This window comes from Tursiops truncatus, chromosome 8 (assembly GCF_011762595.2).
Source record: "Tursiops truncatus isolate mTurTru1 chromosome 8, mTurTru1.mat.Y, whole genome shotgun sequence".
Taxonomy (NCBI): domain Eukaryota; kingdom Metazoa; phylum Chordata; class Mammalia; order Artiodactyla; family Delphinidae; genus Tursiops; species Tursiops truncatus.
This window is the reverse complement of record NC_047041.1, coordinates 96,336,305-96,356,452: the sequence shown is the minus strand read 5'-3', so window position 1 is coordinate 96,356,452 and position 20,148 is coordinate 96,336,305. Positions and strand designations below refer to the sequence as shown.

At 59.6% G+C, this 20,148-nt stretch overlaps 1 protein-coding gene across 5 annotated transcripts in view; it reads left to right on the top strand.

Annotated features, from left to right (window-relative positions):
• TNKS1BP1 (tankyrase 1 binding protein 1) overlaps positions 1–20,148 on the top strand; it is a 25,436-nt gene extending 5,288 nt beyond the window's left edge. For 3 of the 5 annotated variants that reach the window (XM_033860713.2, XM_033860714.2, XM_033860712.2), the window contains exons 3-12: positions 208–841; positions 2,310–2,379; positions 6,385–7,731; positions 9,773–11,895; positions 17,082–17,463; positions 17,678–17,828; positions 17,940–18,067; positions 18,764–18,921; positions 19,158–19,230; positions 19,716–20,148. In XM_033860713.2, the coding sequence (XP_033716604.1) occupies positions 208–841; positions 2,310–2,379; positions 6,385–7,731; positions 9,773–11,895; positions 17,082–17,463; positions 17,678–17,828; positions 17,940–18,067; positions 18,764–18,921; positions 19,158–19,218 (5,054 nt within the window). In that variant the 3' untranslated portion in view covers positions 19,219–19,230; positions 19,716–20,148. Of the gene's footprint in view, positions 1–207; positions 842–2,309; positions 2,380–6,384; positions 7,732–9,772; positions 11,896–17,081; positions 17,464–17,677; positions 17,829–17,939; positions 18,068–18,552; positions 18,647–18,763; positions 18,922–19,157; positions 19,231–19,715 lie in introns of those variants that run through there. The other 2 variants (XR_012333540.1, XR_012333539.1) reach the window with 2 other exon arrangements.

Below are 20,148 nucleotides of genomic sequence, written 5' to 3'. Positions count from 1 at the left end.
TAAGGGGGACTGACTAGACATTTTGGGAATTTGGAGATGGGAGATGTTTCTGGCACGTGTATGGAAAATCAAGGAAGACTTCATGGAAGAGGTGACATTTGACTTGTACCTAGAAGGATGTGAACATTTTGAGTTTGTACGGTGGGAGATGAAGTTCTGATTGCTGTTCTTCTGACATCCCCCCAACCAACCCTTTCCTTTTGGTAGGTGACGCTCGGGCCAAACCCCCTGTCAAGCCCAAACCCCGAGCCCTGCCCGCCAAGCCAGCCCTGCCTGCCAAGCCCAGCCTGCTGGTGCCTATTGGACCTCGGCCTCCCCGGGGTCCTCTGGCCGAGCTGCCTTCTGCCCGGAAGATGAACATGCTGGCGGGACCCCAGCCCTATGGTGGCAGCAAGCGTCCCCTTCCGTTTGCACCCAGGCCTATGGCTGAGGCCCCTACTGGAGGAGAAGCCACCCGAGAGACTGTGAAAGAGGAACGTGGGAAAGAAGAGGTATCCTCCTTGACACCTCCAGCTCGCTGTGCCGCCCCGATGGGTGTGCGGAAGGCGCCCGCCCCCTTCCGCCCAGCCTCGGAGCGCTTTGCAGCCACCACAGTGGAAGCGATCCTGGCCAAGATGGAGCAGCCGAGGAAGGAGGTCCCGGCCAGCCCTGACCGCCTCTGGGGCTCCCGCCTCACCTTCAACCATGATGGCAGCTCAAGATATGGCCCCAGGACCTATGGTGTGGCCGCAGGTCCCAGGGATGAGGATGGTGGGACCCTCTCCAGGGAATGGGCCCAGGAGGGGCCGGCAGAGTCTCCCACAGAGTGCCCTGAAGAGCCCAGCAAGACCCCCGAGGAGAGGTGAGGGGGTGGGAGGCTGTATGTTTGGTTGCAGCCTGGAGGACAAAGTGGTAGTTGCATCTGCGATTGTGATCTTCGCTTATAGGTTAGGTCTGAGTCACAAAACATTCCCCCAGCAGGCAGTGCTACTATGTTGTTTTTACAACGATAGTTCTCTATACAGAGTTGGTGTATGTTTTTAGTAGAGTTCAAATGTACTATATGGAAGTTTATTTTCAGGTTTTTTTTTTTACTGAGAGCCAATCTTTGCCTCACTTAATCCACAGCCATGCTGTTTAGTGAAGGGAATATTAGACCCATTTTGGAGATGAGGAAACTGAGGCTCAAAAGTGACTTCCCCTGGTCCCTTAGCAAGTGAGAGAGACAGAGCTGGGGTTTGAATTCGGGTCTGTTTTCTTCCAGTGTGTGCTTTTAACTTTAACTTTAACTGTGGGTGCAGCCGTGTGCCAGGTGCTGTGTGTGTGTGTGTGAGTGTGTCAGTTTGAGGAGGGCACAGTCTGGCTGTGAGGAGGAGTTTGATGGGAGAGGAAAGACATGAACACACCTTGATGCCAGGCCAGCTAGTGTCAACGCACAGGAAGTACAGCTAGGTTGGAGACTTGCGTATGGTATACTTGCCTAGAGTTGGTGCCAGTATATAAAAGAAGGCTGACCAGGAGGTGCCCCTGGGCACTGGAAGAGGCTGAGCGCTGTCAGCTGCATGGAGGCCATCCTCAGGGCAGGGAGAGCTGCTTGAGGCACTTGGCAGCTGGGCCCCTGGCAGCTCTGCTGGGCCCACAGGCCCCTTCCCACTCCTGCTGCTGTGGAGGGCAGGGCCGCTGTTGTCTGAGCTGAGCTGGAAGGTAAGATTCTTGCCCAACCCTGTGCTGCCCTGCCCTCCAGCCTTTCCCCTCTCTCACCTTCAAGTGCCTGGAAGGCAGGGCCTCCTATCAACTCTTTTGTCCCAGGCCTGGGCTCCCAGGAGGTCACACCCTGTCCTGGCTGGGTTCCACCCTTCATCTTCCCCTCCTTTGCTCCAAGCCAGGCTTAAAATGAACAACTTCAACCTTGGAAAATCCTCTTCCCTCTTTCCCTCCCCCTGCAATTCCTCAAGAAGTATTGGCAAGGCAGCAGGACCAGCTGCATTCTCCCTGGTGGCAGGAGAACATTAACCCCTTAAGGGAAGGGGGGCGGGTATCTTTTTGGGAGCCATGGAGGGGTCTGGGCAAGCTGCATCCTCTTCCCAAAGGAGTTGACGGAACTTAACCCTTGGTGTGCAGGTGGGGAACAGGCACTGTCTCTGGGGCACTTTGTGGAAACTGCATAGCGTCTCTGTCCCCCAGTAGGAAATGCCTGTGGGAGGTGGGAGGCAGTTAACATTGGATGCTGTTGCAGTCACTTAGGCAGACCCTTGATCAGCTCTCCCTTGTCTACCCTGTGACAGGCTCTTCCATTCTAGGCCTCCATTTCCCCTCTTTCTCCCTCACAGGAACCCCCTTTCGGACCTGGCCTTCAATGGGGACCTGGCTCAGCTGGCCAGCTCTGAGCCACCTACTGACGTGAGTTATCCTCCAGTTACCAATCAGAACCGTGGTATTTTAGAGCTGGAAGAGTCATCTAAGATCATCTCTTTCGCCTCCTTGTAGTTTAGATGGGGAAGCGGAGGCTGTGGAGGAGGTGACTGGCCCAAGGGCTGGCCCCGGGACTCAGGTTTCTCAACTTCCAGGCCACCCTGGCTAAGTGTGGCTCAGGCCCTGAGGCTCTTACAGTGTCCAGAACAACTGTCCTTGATTATCTACTGTGTGCTGGGCACATCCCAGGAATGTTGACTGACTTAATCCTTGTGGTAACTCTAGCTAGCAGGCCCCTTTGGTCCCATAGGAGAGGTGAGGACACCCGGGCTTGAAAGGTTAAGTAACTTACCCAGGAGCTGAGGCAGGATCTGAAGGGTCTGAGTCCACGGCTCTCCCTGGCCGGATTGCCTTCTCAGGGTTCAGAAGAGAGGAAGAGTCCTTTCTTGGGGGTTTCCTGTTACATCCCCTCTCCCGACAGTGTGCTCAGAGGGCAGAACGGCCTGAATTTCTGAGTAAGTGATGTAAAGGGTGGTCCTTCTTACTCATAGAGCCCTTGCTAGCCAGAGGCTGTCCTATCTGCCCCATGAGGGAGACCTGACTCCATTCATTTGTCTGTCCAAAAGTATTTATTGAGCAACTACTGGGACCTGGGTACTGGGGAAACAGCAGAGAACAAAACAAAGACCGCGCCTGCTCTCAGGGAGCTCACCTTCCAATGCGGGGAGGCAGATGCCAACACAGACATCCCTGCGAACCAGCAGATGTGTAGTGTGTCAGACAGGTGCTGGGGACACCTGGAAGGGTTCTGGGGTGAGGGTAACAGGGGGAGGCCCTGCTACGAAGAGGGGGATGGAGTGAGCTGTGTGGATGTTGGGGAACAGCATTTTTGGCAGAGGGAACTGCAAGTATGAAGGATTTGGTACCTTCCTGGCAAGGAAGCCTGGATGTCTGGATTGCAGTGAGAGAGGAGGAGTTGGGCCATAGGGAGGACCCAGAGGTGATAGCCTTGCAGGACCCTAGGAGGACGTTTGCTTGCGTGAGGGTATTATGCCACTGAGGGGCTGGAGGAGAGGAGTGACCTCTGCTGTTTTAGTTGTAGAGTCACCCTGCCCTCTTGGTTGCAGGGAGCCCAGGGCAGCAGCAGGGACTAGTTAGGGGGCTGTTGGGATAACCCAGGTGAGAAATGATGGTATCACAGACTCTGGAGGTATAGCCCGTGGTGGAGATGGCGAGCAGTGGTGGCCTCTGTCTAGGATCTGAAGGTGGCGTGGACGGGACTTGCAGATAGATTGATGTGAGGAGAGAGCAGAATCAAGGATGACTCCAGGGCTTCTGATGTGAGCGATCAGAAGGTTACTGTTTACGGAAGAGGGGACTTCTTAGGGTGAAGCAGGGTAGGGGGAGATCAGGGGGGCTTGCTTCTGGATTTGTTGAGTGGGAGATGCCTTGTAGACATGCAGGTGGAAACGTCAAGGGGGCAGTGGGATATTTGAGTCTGGAGCTGCAGGGCCTCGTCAGTGTAGAGATGGTAGTAAAGACAGCTGAGATCACCAAGGGAGTGGGTGAGGCCTAGCGGAGGAGCGCGGGAGAAGCTGGAAGGAGCAGCGGTGGGGTAGAAAATCCAGGCAGCGTGGAGTGCTCCGGAAGCCACGTGAAGCTAGTAGCTTGCAGGACTCGGGGGGGCTGGGGGGGGACTGGAGGAGGGCGGATTAGTGGTCAGACGCTACCCACGGGGCAAGGAAGATGAGCACTGAGAAATGGGAGTTAGCTGCAGGGCGTCATGGGTGACCTTGGCCAGAGCGGTGGGACGGCGGGTGAGGAGAGGAGCCCATTTGGAGGGGGTTCAGCAGAGGATGGGCGAGAGCAGCTGTGGGGATGGATACTGAATGGAGAGCCCTGTGTTTAAGAAAAAGGGGTGGTAGCCAGAGGGAGAGAAGGAGTCAACAGCACTGTGTTGTCGTTTTTTTTTTTAAGCCAGAAGAAACGAGAGCAGTTTGTGTGCTGATGGAAATGATCCAGTAGAGTAGGAAAAATCAGTGGTGCAGGACAGAGAGAGGAGGAGTTGGCCTTAGCTCTGAGCAAGGACAGTTCATGGCCGCGGCAGGGAGCAGAGGGCTTGGGCTCCTGTGCGGGCGGCGGGGCTGCGGGTGCTGGTGTGGGTGTCCTCCACCCGTGGCCTCTGCGTTCTCAGGGAAGGGGGGCAAGGCTGTCAACTGAGAGAGCCCGGGAGGAGCTGTGGACTTTTGAGGAGACCAGATGGGAAAGCGTTGCCTGGGGGGTGGGGTGTGTGTGTAGTGGGATTGCTGGGCCGCAGGGGGGCCCTCTGAGGGCAGGGGGGTGAGCCGCAGGGGGGCCCAGCCATCCTGGTTGCGCGCTTTTCTCCAGCCACGTCCAGAATGGCTGTCTGGGTGCAGCCTTGAGGTGGGGAGAGCTGTGTATTTAAACAGGTTAAGCAGTAGGGTGAGGGAGGGAGCTGTGTAAAGAAATGACATCAGTGGCGATAAAGAGAGAAAGGAGGGAGTCTGCCGGGCAGAAGCAAGGAGGGTTAGTGGCTGTGCTTCTCAGAGGGGCTGAGGGATTAAGCCGGGTGGGGGATGGAAAGAGGGAGGTGGACAGATGGGGGTGGGAGTGGGTGAGCGGGACACCTGAAAACGAGGTTTGGAGGAGCACTCGTTACAGGTAAGGACAAGGTCTAGGGTAGGATCCTGGGGACAGGTGGGTCACAGAGGAATAGGGGAGAGGCGGGCAAGGACCGGAGCCAGGATGCTGGATGGGTTGACGGTGTGACTGTTGGAATCACTATGCGTTATAACAGGGGTAGCGCTGGGGAGGGTGGCAGTGGTCCAGGAGCTCTGCTTCTGAGGGAAGAAGGGGTCTGTAGGGGCCTCTAACAGGAGGGGTTCCGGATGGTGTAGTTTAAGGGCATGAGCTTTAAATTAACCAGAGATCTGTAGAGGGGACAGGGTGGAGGGAATGGAAGTTGGCCTTGAGAAGGAAGCAGGATGCCTCCCCCTGCCCAGACCCGGTAGGTGATGATGGGGCAGCAACAGCCCCATTGGCGAGAGGGCGGCAGGGGAATCGTGATCTCTGGGGGTGGGCAGAGCTCAGGTAGGGCAAGACTTGTCTGGGGCCAGGCTGAGTGGAGGGGTAAAGGAGTGCCAGGTGTTTGGTGGCCCCAGTGTCCCACAGTATCCATTCTTTCTCTAAGTCCTATCCTGAAAGGCCATGTGCACGAATCTTACTTAATCCTCACCTAACTGTGAGATGGACATTGTTGCCACCAGCCCCAGGGTACAGATGGAGAAGCTGAGGCTCGGAGTGACTTCTGTGCGGGAGGGCGTACAGCTTACAAGGGCCGGGGCAGGGGTAGCTCTGGGCCAGGTGCTTTCCCGTCCCCTGGGCCTTTCACCTGAACGCTGAGGCCGGCCTGCCTGCCTCCTTGAGTCAGTACTGTGATGCACAGAGGCGGGTGGAGAGCTCCACGCCACCCCTGGGAGGTAGGAGCTGCTCCTGGGAGCTGGTCTGGAGCTGCATGGGGCCTGGAGTCCTGCTCTGAGGCCGGACCTCCCCCACCCCCAGACAGCCGGAGTCCCAGTCCTCCTTTTCCCTTTGTAAAGCCAGTGTTCTTGACCCAGGAACCGTGGACCCTTTAGAAGATCCTTAGGTGAGCTCTGGGTGGGTGGGTGGGTGTGCGGGGGAGGGTTTGAACCACCTGAAGTGGTGTGAGTGATACCGTGTGAATAAGGCGACGTGCATTTTGTGGGGAGAGGGCCAAAAGGAGGGGTCTGTGGACCCTGAGAAGTTTAAGACACTCGAAGTCACCTCGGAGCCTCTTGCTGCCATCTTGGGCGGCTGCCCCTCCGCGCCCGGGTTTCCTCTGTGGAGTGTGAGCGTGTGAGGCAGCCGCTGACCGGAGGTCTCTGCGGGGTTGGCAGGGGGCCCCCCACCCAGCAGAGTGGTGAGTGATGGCTCTGGACCTTTCTCTTGCAGGTTTCCAAGGCCTGGGTCCCCTCCAGTCCAGGCTCCACCAGCCCAGGCCTCCCCGTTGAAGCCTCGGGCTCAGCCCCCGAGTCTCCACGTCTTTCCTCATCCGATGAGAGCTCTCCCCGCCACTCACAGCTTCCAGAAGCCCAGAGCCCTGCAGCTTCCGGAGCTTCTCCCTGCCTCCCCAAGACCCTGGCATCCCCATCTGCGGCCCCTCCTGATGAGGACTCCTGCCACCCCACTACTCCGGGGCTCCCCTCTCTGGGAGCCCTGGAGGCCTCCAGACCTGGCAGCCCTCCCCTCCAGGAGCTCTCGGGGCGCCGCAGCCCGGAGCAGCCCCCAGCTGCCTTGCCCCAACCCCTAATGGACGGGGGTGAGTTGCTAGACCTCCCTTGGACGTTGCCATCTGGGGACATGGCGGCCACAGGGGGTGAGGACCTCCGTCCCGCCAGCCTGGCTCAGCGCCGATTTTCTGAAGGTGTGCTCCAGCCGCCCGGCCAAGACCAGGAGAAGCTGGGGGGCTCGCTGGCTGCCCTGCCCCAAACCCAGGGGAGCCAGTCGGCCCTGGATCATCCCTTTGGGAGTGGGACACAGTCCAGCTGGAGCTTGTCACAGTCCTTTGAATGGACCTTCCCCACGCGGCCTTCGGGTCTGGGGGTGTGGCGGCTGGACTCCCCACCCCCCTCCCCCATCGCTGAAGCTCCTGAGGCCGCGGAGGCTGCAGAGGCTGGAGACTGGGCTGCATCCAGCAGGGAGGAAGGAGTGTCCCAGCAGGCGCGAGCGGCCCCGCCAGCTCCAGAGGGCCCAGGAAGGCCTGGTTCCTGGATGCAGGCGGATGATCTGGGCACCTCCCCAACCCAAAAGGGCGATGGGGAGAGCCATCCTCAGCCCGCAGCTGTCCCCCTCGAGCCCCTGCCAACAGCGGGGGACCAGCCTGGACCAGCCTTGCTGCAGGCAGAGGAGAGGTACGAGGAGCGGGAGCCCCTGCCTGGACAGGGATCCCTGCTTCCTCTGCCCACCAGGGAGGCCGCCCTGCCCATCCTGGAGCCGGTCCTGGGGCAGCGGCAGCCAGCACCCCCTGACCAGCCCTGTGTCCTCTTTGCCGCCATCCCCGACCCCGGGCAGGCACTGCCTGCCAAGGAGGAGGCCATGACCCTTGCCCAGGCCGAGACCACCGAACCCAGGACAGAGGTTCAAGACCCACGAAGGGCGTCCCCCGAGCCTGCAGGCCCCGAGAGCAGCTCCCACTGGCTGGATGACCTCCTGGCTTCGCCATCACCCAGTGCTGGAGGTGCAAGGCGGGGAGCTGGATCTGAGCTGAAGGACACACAGACCCCAAGTGCTTGCTCTGAGGTGAGGACAGGGCACGGGGCGGGGCTTGGGATGGAAGCCAGGCCTTCGGAGGGTTTTGTTCTTTCAACGTGGATTTTATGTGATCAGAGCTTGGGATCCAGCCATGATCAAGGGCACCTAGGACGTGCCCCTCGGAGCTGTACCGCCAGGCAGAGCTGGCAGAGCAGAGGGTGTGGGCAGAGGTGGGGGGAGGAGGACCAGCAGGAAGGAGTTAAGACCAGGCTTAGGCTTTAGTGTGAGTCCTTATCTGACTCCAGCATCCACCGGCTGACGGGTCTTGGGAATATACCCCAACCTCCAAGCTTCAGAGTCCTTTCACAGTGATACCGTTTGCCTCTTAGGCTTGTATTGTGGGTAAGATAGACGTGGAAAGCGCTGGGTGCAATGCTTGGCAAACGCTGAGTGTTCAGTACGTTATTACGGGTGGCATTATGAAGGGCACCAGCATAGCCAGTTAGAGCTATGGGCTCTGGACGCAGACTGCCTGGGTTCGTGTCCTGGCCCTGCTCTTTGCCCACGTGTGACCTTGAGCAAGTGACTTTTCTGCCTGTGCCTTGGTTTCTGCATCTGTAAAATGGGGAGAACAGTGATGCGCTCCACCTTGTAGTGTGACGGTTACAGTACCTGTAAAGTACTAAGAACAGTGCCTGGCTCATCACGAGTGCTTGGTGAGTGTTGCCTTTTATGAACGTTATTACTATTAAGCTCAGACCTGCCTCTGTAGACAGGCAGCTGAGGCCCAGAGGAGGCAGAGCCTTGTGCAAAGGTTACCCAGCAAGTTGGTGGCTGGGCCAGGGCCAGAGCGCCAGTTCCAGGGCCAGTGCCCTTTCTCCTACCAGGCTGCCCCAGAATCTCAGGGCTGGGGTCCAAGTGGCTTTTGAAATGTATTTTTCAAGCCCAGCCTGGGCTGGTAGGGGTGGGGCTGGAAGGAGGGAGGAGCCTGGGGGCCTCTGGGGGCAGAGGTGGGGGGAGGAGGACCAGCAGGAAGGAGTTAAGACCAGGCTGGCTCCTGAAGTAGGTGTGTCTGTCCCAGGATGTGGGTGACTCAACTGGCTTCTGGGCGGGGCTGCCGGAGCTGCAGCTGCTCTGGAGGGAGCGGGGCCAGGGCCAGCGAGAGCCAGAGCCGGAGCCATCGGACAGGTCCGGGCGAGGGGAGCGGCCCAGCCCTGTCCTGGCACCCGCCGCGCCCAGTAGCCCGGGACGGGCAGGGGGCAGGAGGCAGGGGCCATGGCCCGACCTGGAGACAGGGAGCCCAGCCTGTCTGTCTTGGAGAGGCTGCTGGCCAACGCAGCGCTGCGGGATGAGGCTGGCTGGCTTCGCAGCCCTGAGCCCAGGGCTCCCCCACCCGCAGGAGTGAGTCAGGGAGTGTGGGGTGGGGTGGGGTGCCGGAGCCGGCTGGGTCTTTTCCCCGGTGCAGGAGGAGGCTGTCCCTTCTGCCTCCCAGGCGGGCAGGCGGGCAGGCGGGCAGGCGGGCAGGCGGGCGAGGACTGAGAGGTCTTCCCGGGGAGGCCTAGGCAGGAGGGTGCTTTCCTTAGGGAGGAAGTGGCTGGGAACTCACGAGGGCTAGAAGGGTGTTGGGATTTTGCCTTGGCAAGGGGATCATAGAGGGGCTTAAAGAGTTCTTGATCTCTCCTTGCTGAAAGTATAGCCTCATACCCATGTGAATACCATTCTGCCAGGCAGCCTCCTGGCTGTTTGCCAAGTGTTGCCCAAGGGCTGTAAACACGACCATGGGATCATCGATTGAGTGTCCATGGTGCGCCAGGCGCTGTGCTGAGTACTTGGCTTAAATGATTTTGTCTAATCCTCTTGTACCACCCCACAGTCGGAATTACCTCATTTAGGGATGAGGACCCTGAGGCCCAGAGTGGTTAAGTGGTTTGTCCAAGGTCACACAGCTGGGATCCAAACCCAGGCTTTCTGTAGCCAAAGTGGGGCTCTTGGGCACTAGGCGGTGCTGACTCTCTCATTCTGGACTGATTCTCGCCCTGATTGACTCTAAGCATAGTTTCTTTGTTTCTCTCTTTTTCCTGATGCCCAGGGACTCCTTGGCTGGGCCCAGAAAGATCTGCAGAGTGAATTTGGGATTGTAGCAGACACACATCCCAGAAGTTTTAGTCCTTGCAGCTGGTCCCAAGACACTTCTCAGGACTATGGCCTTAGGAGTGCGAGCCCTAGAGGGGGCCCAGGCCTTGGAGAGAGGGACTGGACCAACAAGTGCGGGCACGGAGTGGGGGAGGGGAGCTCCAGGGAGTGGGCCAGCAGGTGTGGCATCGGCCAGGAGGGGATGGAGGTCGGCAGCCAAGATGGGAGTGGAGTGTCGGCCCCGGGGGGGCTCACGGCCCAGGACCAGGTGATTGGAAAGGCAGCCCAGCCTGGCACTCCGCAGGGCCAAGAGGTAGATGTTCGCGACTGGGAGTTCAGAGAGAGGGATTCCCAGGGCTCTTACTCCAGCCAGGGTGTTGAAATCCAGGGCCAGGAATTTGGGAAGAGAGATTCTCTGGGTACTTACTGCAGTCAGGATGCAAGCTTTCAGGACTGGGAATTTGGGAAGAGGGATTCTCTGGGTGCTTCTGCCAGCCGGCATGAAGATGAGCAGAGCCAGGAACTGGGGAAGAAGGACCAGCTTGGCAGGTACGGCAGCCAGGACGCAGGTGAGCCGGACCAGGAGTTTGGGAAGAGCAGTTCTTCACTGAGCACCTACAGCAGCCGGGGCGCAGAGCAGCCGGACCAGGATTTCGGGAAGAGCGCCTGGATGAGAGACTACAGCCGCGGTGGCAGCTCCACGGCCCTCGGCTCCCAGGACAGAGGCTTCGGAATGAGAGCCCTGAGTGCCGGGTTCAGCCCCGAGGAAGCCCAACAACAGGACGAGGAGTTTGAGAAGAAGATTCTGAGTGGCAGAGAGAGCCTGGGCGAGGCCAGCAGGGATGTAAGCTGGCCTGAAGAGGCTGAGTCTGGGGGCTTGTTCAGCCCCAGCAGCCCCCAGTCACAGGATGGGGCACTGGGACAGAGAGACCAGAGCAGCTGGCAAGGCGGTAGTGCCAGCCAGGAGGTCAGAGGGCTGCAGGGCAGACAGCAGGCCGGGGGCCAGAGCCCCGGTGATGCCGACCGGGAGGACAGGGAGGTGGGGCAGCGAGGCTGGGCCGGTGACTTCAGCCTCAGCGGCGTCCCCCAGCCAGAGGCGGCCTTCAGCCCAGGGCAGCGGGACTGGAGCGGCGACTTCTGTGTGGAGGCTGCCGAGAGGAGCCGTCAGTTTGGCATCATCGGCAACGACAGAGCGAGTGGCCCTGGCCTGAGCCCTTCTGGCAAGATAGGAGGCGGCCACTTTGTGGCTCCCGGGGAGACCTTGGCCGGGACCATGGACTGGAGAGACCAGCTGGGCCTTAGGAACTTGGAATTGTCCAGCTGTGTGCGTTCTGGGGGCTTGAGTGAAGCCAGGGAGGGTGCCATGGGGCAGGTGGGCTGGGCAGACAACCTGGGCTTGAGAGACGTGGAGCTGGCCAGCCGTCTGGAGACTGGAGGGTCTGTGGAGCCCAGGGGGATCGGAGTCGGGGAGAAGGACTGGACTGCTGAGGTCGGGTTGAGGGGCAGAGATTTGGCGGCAGTGGGGGAGGTAGGAGACCACAGCCAGGCCAGAGAGAGTGGCGTGGGGCAGACCGACTGGTCAGGTGTGGAGGCAGGAGAGTTCCTGAAATCAAGGGAGCATGGAGTGGGTCAGGCAGACTGGACACCTGACCCAGGGCTGAGAAACAGGGAGCTCGGGGCGGGCCAAGTGGACTGGGGCGACAATCTGGGCCTGAGGAATTTGGAGATGCCCTGCGACCTGGAGTCTGAGAGTTCCCGGGGGCCGCGGGGATGTGGAGTGGGGCAGACGGACTGGACCCAGGACTCGGGGCTCCGGAATGTGGAGCTCTTGGGGGCCCTGAGTGAAGCCAGGGAGCATGGGGTAGGGGAGGTCAGCCAGTCTCCTGAACCAGGCCTGAGGAACGACGGCGTCTTGTCCCCTGGCCTGGAGGCCAGAGACCTCTCAGAGGCCAGGGAGCTGGGAGTTGGCAAGACAAGTGGGCCAGAGACCCAGGGCGGAGACGATCCCCTGCCTTCCGTGGCCATCTGCCCCGAGGAACCTGGATCAGAGGCAGGGGAATCCCCCGGCTTTGGAGCCAGGTAAGGGAGCGCCATCCCAGGGTGGGGAGGGAAGGTGTGATGGCTGTCTGAAAAGTGCACCCTTTCTAAGGGGGATAGAAACCGCCTTACCCCAAGAACTTCTAGTGTTTGGAAAATTGAGATGGTTTGGACTGTGAATTTTTACTTTATTTTTTAAACTGAACTCTGACACACACACAGGTGAGTTCCTTTTTTGAACGATGAATGTGATGATGGTTGAGGTGTGACTTTTGCAACTCGTGTTTTAGGCTTCCTTGGTGATTGTGAGTATGCTGGAAGATATGTCCTGTCTTTGGTTAGTTTCTGGTGGCTGTTCCCCAGGCCTCTCGGTCCTGAAGCCGCAGGTTCTCCAGGACCAGGGAACACGGATGCTTTCATAGGCTTGGGGGAGGAGGACTCCGTGTCGTCTTGGCCTGAGCACTCCAGGTCAGGGTGGAGCGGGCAGTGGCACTCCTTGCTTCTTGCAATGGGTAGGATCCCTGTGCTTCTTGCCTGCCTTGTCTTAAGGCCCAGAAGAGCATCAGTTTAAGAACCTGAAAGGCAGGAATCCCTGGCGGTCCAGTGGTTAGGACTCTGCACTTTCACTGCTGCGGGCCCGGGTTCAATCCCTGGTCAGGGAACTAAGATCCTACAAGCCTCGTGGCACGGCCGATGAATAAATAAGTAAATAAAATAAAAACAACAACAGAGAATAAACCCTGGTTTAAAAAAAAAAAACCAAAAACCTGAAGGCCATTGGGACCTGGCTCCTGGCCCCATGACCTTGGCCTCCGTGCACAGAGTTTCTGATAAAGAACTTTGCAAAAAAAAACCAAACCGATAGTTTTCCGAGCCAACCACAGTCTGTCCCTGAGATTCTTCTGTTCTAAAACCAACTGAGGTGATGTTGCACCTGGTGAGGGTGCTAAAAAGGCATTGTTTCTATTTCCCTAACGTTTCCATCCACTGAGGTTGGGTTTCATTCTCTTAACTGAGTAGCAGGTTCGACCTTTTCCAACCCTGGAGCTTCTCTCCTGGCGTGAAGGGAAGAAGGAAGGGGGTGTTGGATGGGATCTGTGTTAGAAGTGGAAGGGGCTGATGGTAGTGGGAGGGGGGCAGGAGGGACCAGCAAGTGTCTAGAGGGAATCGGTGGGGTGTTGGAGGGGTCAGGAGAGGCGTTTGGGGTTGAGGAGAAGGGAGAGGGGAAGGTGGACAGAGCCTGGGGCCAGGACCGTGCCCCCGGGGCGTATTCTGGGGGCTCAGGCTGCTGAGGGACGGAGTGTGGGCAGAGGTGAGGCCTGCAGGAAGGGCTTGAGTGTCCTGGACTAGGAGTCCACAGGCTCCTGGGATCCTGCACAAGTTGCTGGACCTCTCTGAGCTGTAACATTCCTGCGGGGAGGAGAGTGTAGGCTCCCCGCGGTTGCCCCCGATTCCTCTTCCCGAAGCGGGAAAGAGATTTTATCATCTCCGGTTAGCAGGTCGCAGAGCGGTGTGACCCGCTTTAGGTCACCGAGTCAGCAATGTCTCTTTCTGACTTCTGCGTCTTTACTGTGTTCAAGGCTCTTAGACTACCACGCAGTGGGACCCACAGCCCTCCACCTTTCCCCGAAGACTGGGGTGGGCTTTGGGAGGGGGGAAAGCCAGAATATCTCCCCTTGTTTAGGATGGAGGGAGAGGCTGGCTGGGGGACTGGGTTGGGGAAGGGGAAGGGGATCGGCAGAGAAGCTGGGAGTCCTCAGTGTTCAGCTCTCTGAGCTCCGGTCTCCGTCACACCTAGAAAACGCTTGGGAAAACGCACGGTGGAAAACGCCACTGTGTACTCAGTGGGTGTACAGGAGACTTAGGGAGTATGGATATTAGCACTGAAAGCACAGGAGTAAGGAAGCCTGTATATCTTTCTCTAATGTGGTGTTTCTCAAGCTTATTTGACTAATATCCAAGGGGCTGGTGTTCTGAGCATCTGACTTAGGGAAATTCTACCCTCTGGAAGGTTGCTCTTTAGAGGAAATTTTGGAGGTTCTCCTGGTAACGAGAAGTCCTCGAGGACAGTTCAGAGCCAGCTGGCTTTGGGCCGGTGTGCCAGGTTTGGGTCCTGATTCTGCCATCACCCCTGTGACCTTGGGCAAGTCCCGTCTCTGCTCAGGCCTCCTGTGTCTTGTCCGTAATTGGGAGTAATCGACCCCGGACACCCACAGCATTGATCTTCACACTTACCCTGTGAAGCGGGAAAGGGATTTTATCATCTCCGGTTAGCAGGTCGGGGAGTGGTGTGACCCGCCTAAGGTCACTGAGTCAGCAATGTCTCTTTCTGGAGTTGGGCTAGGAGTTCGTACACAGGAAGTGATAGAAACCTGCCTGGCACGTGGTCGTCACTGACCGAATGCTCACCACCAGTATTTGTGTCTGTTTTGCAAGTGTGGATGGACGTGAGGAACTGTCCCAAAAGTGAGGGCTTGGAAGACATTTTGGTCATCATCCTGTGTGGGACAAAGGTTCCCCTGCTGGTGGTCATTGGCTGTACCACTGTCCATATAACTGGTACAAGAGCGGCGTTGGGGAGAGCTCAGGCCCCTCCCCTCTGTGTCTAGGTCACCTTGTCCTGGTGGGAGTGGCGCTCCTGGGTCTCCTGAGAGCTGTTGCACTGCCCTCTCCTCTCTCTGGCCTCCTGGTCATCTCCTGCCCCTGCCCCCAGGCCGCAGTGAGGCAGAAGCCTTCCAGCCATTGGCGGGGGTGGGGGGTCTTCACAGAATGTGAGAGGACCCTCAGAGATACTGAGGCCAGCTCCTTCGTTCCATGGGTGGTGAAGCAGGCCCAGAGAGGCAGTGTGACTTTCTCAAGGCCCCACAGCTTGTGAATGTGGGCTCCTTCCCGTTCCCTTGGGCCCCAGCCCTGTAACCATCTCTCTGGGTGCTCTTCCTGTCTCCCTGGGGTCAAGGTCAGCTGCTGCCCCTTTAGACACATCATTCCAGCTTCAGTCCTCACTCTCTCCTTTTCGGTCTTGAAGCCTCGAACACGAGGAAACTGATTTTTTGTGCATCTGCTCCATGCCGATCCCCGTGTTTACACCTGGAGTGGCTGTGGGCTGGGCTTGGATAGAGTCCCGGGCCTCAGGGGCCTCTAAGACCAGGAGGGCGAGGGGCAGACGTGGTATGAGACACGTCCTAAAGCCGGGAAGCTGTGTTGAGCACGAGGACGATCATCCTAAAAATTCCTCAAGGGCTAACTGTGTGCTTGGTGTGTATTTCTGCCAACAGACCCGGCGAAGTATAGGTACTTATATTATCCCCATTTTACAGATGAAGAAACTGAGGCCCAGAGTGGATAAGTAACTTGGCCGAGGCCACAGGCAAGGGGTGCAGTCCATATGTGTGCTGGAGTGGGCAGCGCTCAGGACAGGTTCCTGACCTGCTTCCCTGCTGGGGAGCGGCTCAGGTTATAGGTGTTCTGGGTGCTCCCACAAGGAGAAGGAAAGCTTCTCCCGGGATGGGGTGACGGGTGAGTGGGGTTTAGACAAGTCAGCAGGGATGAATGCTTCCCTCCCCCACCCCATGGTCACCCCCAGAGCCCACCGAGCTCCTCCGCTGCCCTCTGCCCACGTGGCTCTGGGCCAGGGCTCGCTCTGGAGGTGGCTCTTCCCATCCACCCATCCTCGTCCCCTTAGCTCTCGGGGCCTGCCCTCAGCCTCCTCCCTGCCTCACCCCGGGAGAGGCTTTGGGCAGGGCCTCCTCAGGCTGGGTGGGGTGCTGCCACTGCCCCCTCCCTCCCTGGCCTCCCTGATCTCAAGCAGGGGGGCAAGCTGGCTTTGGCCCCCCTCCAGGGCTGCTCCTGACTCCGCTGCCTTGCTGCACTTCTGCCGCTACCTCCGCCTCCCTCCCTCCCGAGACTGCTTTAATTTCCATCTGTCAGCAGCTTGTGGAAGGACAGACTGACACACGCTCTCTCCCGCCCTATCCCTTCTGGCCTGGTACTGACTCACCTGCCTCACACACTTCCCCTCCAATCTGGGACTCGTGGCCTGGCTTCGGGGTACTGTCCTGCCCGCCTCTCCCATGGCTGTGTGCACGGTGTGTGTGTGTCGGGTGTGGCTCTGCTGTGCTTGTGGTGTGGTGGGTACGAGGTGTGTGTGGAAGGAGTGACCGATGAATAGTGCACGCTTCCCTGCAGGAGATGGACCATGAGAGTGTGCAGGTGTATCTGTGTGTTTCAGGGGGGCAGCTGGGCAACACAGGCTCCTCGTGTGAGGAACGTGAGCTAGTGAGAGTGTGGTGTGCTGTGCCTGGTGTGTTCTTGTCATGCTTTGAGGGAGCGGCGGGCAGAAGACGCAGATGCCGTGTCGAGGTGCAAGGTGACCCAGCCTCTTGTTCCCTCGGCAAATGTTTGCTCAGTCCCGCTCCTGGCCAGGCCCTGGGCCAAGGGCTGGGAGCACAAAGGTGGCAGGGGGCCTGTCTTTGCCCTTGAGTTGCTCACAGTTGGGCAGTGCGGACAAAGAACCACGGACTCTGAGGCAGGGGCTGGGCCAGGTAGAACCCAGGGCTTGCAGGGCTGGGGAGAGCGCTGGCTGGGGGAGGGGAGCCGCTGGCTGGGGGAGGGGAGCCAGCCGGCTCAGAAGAGGAATTGAAGTGCACGGGGAGTGAGCAGAGGCAGTGGGAGAGCCTTCCAGGCTGGAACATCTTGTCCAGATACACAGTTGGATACATAGCCATCTGTGAGGGCCGGGCGCTCAGTGAGACTGGGGCGCGGGGACGGACGACCTGGAGGGTGGGGGCCGGAGAGGCAGGATGGGCAGATGGACCGCTGCCTGGCTTATCCCGAGGAGAGTGACCACCTAAGCTGGTGCCCTTGGGAGGGACACAACTGACAGCATCAACAACAGCGACGGTCGTGGTAATAGTAACTTACTTATAGGGCACACACCGCGTGCTCTGCACCGTGCTGGGGGCTTGAGAGTCTCACTGCGGTCCGCCAGTGATTCTGTAGTTAGGAGACCCCGAGGCGTTATAGGTGAAGGCACTCATCCAAAGTCTCAGAAAGTGGTGGACCTGGGATTTGAACCCGCCCGGCTGGCCCAGGTCCTGCCCTCTGTGCTGTGTTGTACGAGGCCCCTGTCGGGAGAAGCGTGGACAAGAGGGAGAGCGAGAGGTTGGGGAAAGCGCCCTTCGGGGAGGGAGATGCGGTCCCACGTGACCTTGGCCTCTGGTCCTCTGCAGCCCTGGCGGATGCCTGGCGCGCTCCCCGCCCTCCGGCTCCCAGGGCCCGCTGGAGGAGACGCCGGCTGCCAGCTGCTCCAGGGCAGCGGCCCGGAGGGAGTCGGCCCGGAGGGAGTCGGCAGCCTCGGGCCTCAGGGAGCTGGCAGAGGAGGAAGGGGCCACAGCAGGCGCTGACCAAGGGGAGCCCCTGGAGCCTGGCTGGGACCATCTGCCCTCCTGGAGGCCCCAGCCTGATGGTGAAGCCAGACAGACAGAAGAGGTGGACGGCACCTGGGGCCCTGCAGGGACCGGGCAGAGCAAGCAGGACCGGATGCCGACCCCCCAGTGGCCCCCCCAGGGCCCTCCCGCCAGCTCCACCAGTCAGGATTTCTCCTTCATCGAGGTCAGTGGAGGGGAGCCCAGGGCAGTGGGTGGGATGTTGTTGGGGGTATGGGGGGTGCTCGTCCCTTGGGCCTCCCTCATCTGTGTGGGCCCCGAGCAGTCTCAGTCCGGGAGGCAGAAAGCGAGAAGCTCCAGCCCGAGGCTGTTAGGGGCTCCCCTGGGCTGGGGCAGGACCACGAAGAGGATGGCAGTGGTGTTGCCCTTGTCCCAAGCAGGACACCGAGATCCTTGACAGTGCCATGTATCGGAGCCGTGCCAACCTGGGGCGCAAGCGTGGGCACCGGGCCCCGGCCATCCGGCCTGGGGGGACGCTGGGCCTGTCGAAGGTGGCAGAGTCGGACGCAAGGCTGTTCCAGGACTCTACAGGTGGGGCCGGGGTGTCGTGTGATGACATCCGTGTCCATGTCTGAGGGTGGTGCAGGGGCAGGGAGGTCTGGGGTTGCCGCCTGTGCTGAGCCCTTCTCTGGGCCCTTGCAGAGCCGCGGGCTTCGCGGGTACCGTCTTCAGACGAGGAGGTGGCGGAGGAGCCTCAGAACCGCCGGACACGGGTGACCAAGGGGCTGAAAGTCAACCTCTTTCCTGGCCTGAGCCCATCAGCCCTGAAGGTACCATCTGATAACGGGGCCATCTGACCACCTTGCATCCAGCCTGCCTTCCCTCCATCCATCTACTCATTCCCTATCCCCTTCCTCGTGTTCCTCCTCTCACTCTGCTCTCCCTGTGCTGGGCGCTAAGTGGGATGGAAGGAAGAACAAGGCGTGTTTGTGTCCCACAACTTCCCGGGGTAGTGGGGGACATGAGCCATGCCGTCATTAGCCCTGGTGAAGGGGGAAGTTTAGGGGTCACTGCGGGGGTAGAGGTAAGAGGCGGGCCTGCTCAGAGAGAGGGAGACACAGTGGGTGCAGGGTGGGAGGGTAGACTGGGGAAGGCCTCATGTGATGACTGTAGCTTCGAGGTGCACAGAGGAGGTGGCCGTGCAGGGTGTGAGGCGGGGAGACGTTGGAGACAGAGGGAATGGGAGGAGCCGAGGCACAGGGACGGGAAGTCACGGCTGGCTTCGTCCAGCCCAGTTAGTCTGGATTCATTTCAGCAGTGTCTCTCTGAGGGCCTGCTGTGTACCAGGCATGGCTCAGCTCTCGGGGGAAGCTCATCTCTAAGCGACTTCGCATCCACTGGGGTGAAAGGTAAAGGGGGTCTGAGCCTGCCTCTGGGGACGGCGTACTCTGGGGAGAAGGCCTAGCCTCCTGTGGCGGCTCCTTCCTGCGCCTCTGACGTCCGTCTGCGCCTGGCTTGTCTCTCAGGCCAAGCTGCGCTCCCGGAACCGCTCGGCTGATGAGGGGGAACCGACAGAGGGCAAGTCGAGTCAGAAGGAGCCCGTGATCCATCGCTCCAAGTCCTGCAAGGTCCCGGGGCTGGGGAAGCCCCTCGCGTTACCTCCCAAGCCAGAGAAATCCTCAGGGTAGGTGACCTAAGCGCCGGGCATTCACTGGCCTCACTGCGTTGGCCTTCCCAGGAAGACCCTGCTTTACAAGAGAGGAGAACTGAGGCCTTGAGACGGTTGGCGTGAGGCCAGTCTGCTCTGTTGAGTCGGTGCCCGAGTGCTGGTCTCTAACCAGGCCCGAGGTCACCTCTCCCGGTGGGAGCGGTCTTTCTGTCCCTGCCACTCCCTTCTGACCTTCGCCCTCTGCCTTCAAGGTCAGAAGGGTCATCGCCCAACTGGCTGCAAGCCCTGAAGTTGAAGAAGAAGAAGGTCTGAGGAGTCACTGAGGTGAGGGCAGGAGCTGGGCTTGGGCCTGTCTGGGGTTGGGAGTGAGTTCAGGGCTGAGGAGGGCCTGCCCTGGAGGACTCAGGAGGCCCCGGACCCTCTTCTAGACCTGAGCTCTCCATCCCTCTTTCTCTGCGAGGCTGGAAGCAGGCAGCTGAGGCCAAGTTCCAGAGACCTGGCGGGTCCCTTGGCTTGGGGACGTCCATCCCCACCTTCCTTCTTGGGCTCAAGGAGGGTCCCCCGTGCCCTGTAGGTGGCCTGAGCGTGGTCCGCCCGCCCTTCCAATCTGGGACCCTGGGGTGCCTTCACTAGGCTCCAGGTGCCCAGCAGGGTCTCCATCGCGCCGGGCTCCGCTGGGGGAGCCAGGCTGCAGTGTGGGGAGGCGGGTGCGCAGTGGACGGGGTGGGGGAAAGCGGAGGGAGAGACGCCGAAGCGCCTCCTCTACTCCCACGTCTCTGCCTGACCTCTTCTCTTTCCTCCTGTTGCAGGTCCTTCCCATCTGGCAGTCTCAGGCAGTGCCTGTCCCTGTGGGGTCCCCGGCAAGGAGACTGCTGAGCCCCCCACGCCCCAGGCTGCAGCCTCTGCCCCCTCCACCTCCGGGGGCCGTCTGGGGAGGCACAGTTATGCACTTTGTATCACCATCCCAACTCCCCTCACACCTCCCTCCCAACCAGTTGTTAGCGGTCGAAGGTTTAGGTCCCTCCCTCCTTCGCTGTCTTCCCGCCTCCCTCTCTGCTTCCTCCTCCAGCCTCCCGTGGGTTTTCTTTTGATACCGGTTTATAGCATTTTTTATAAAAGCCTTTGATTTTTGTAACAGGCGGATCCCAGCCCCACCCCCGGTCTCCCTCCGCCATGCCAGGTGCCCCACAGAAACTGATACCATTTTGCCACTTGAAACAATAAAGTTTTTTGGGAATTGGT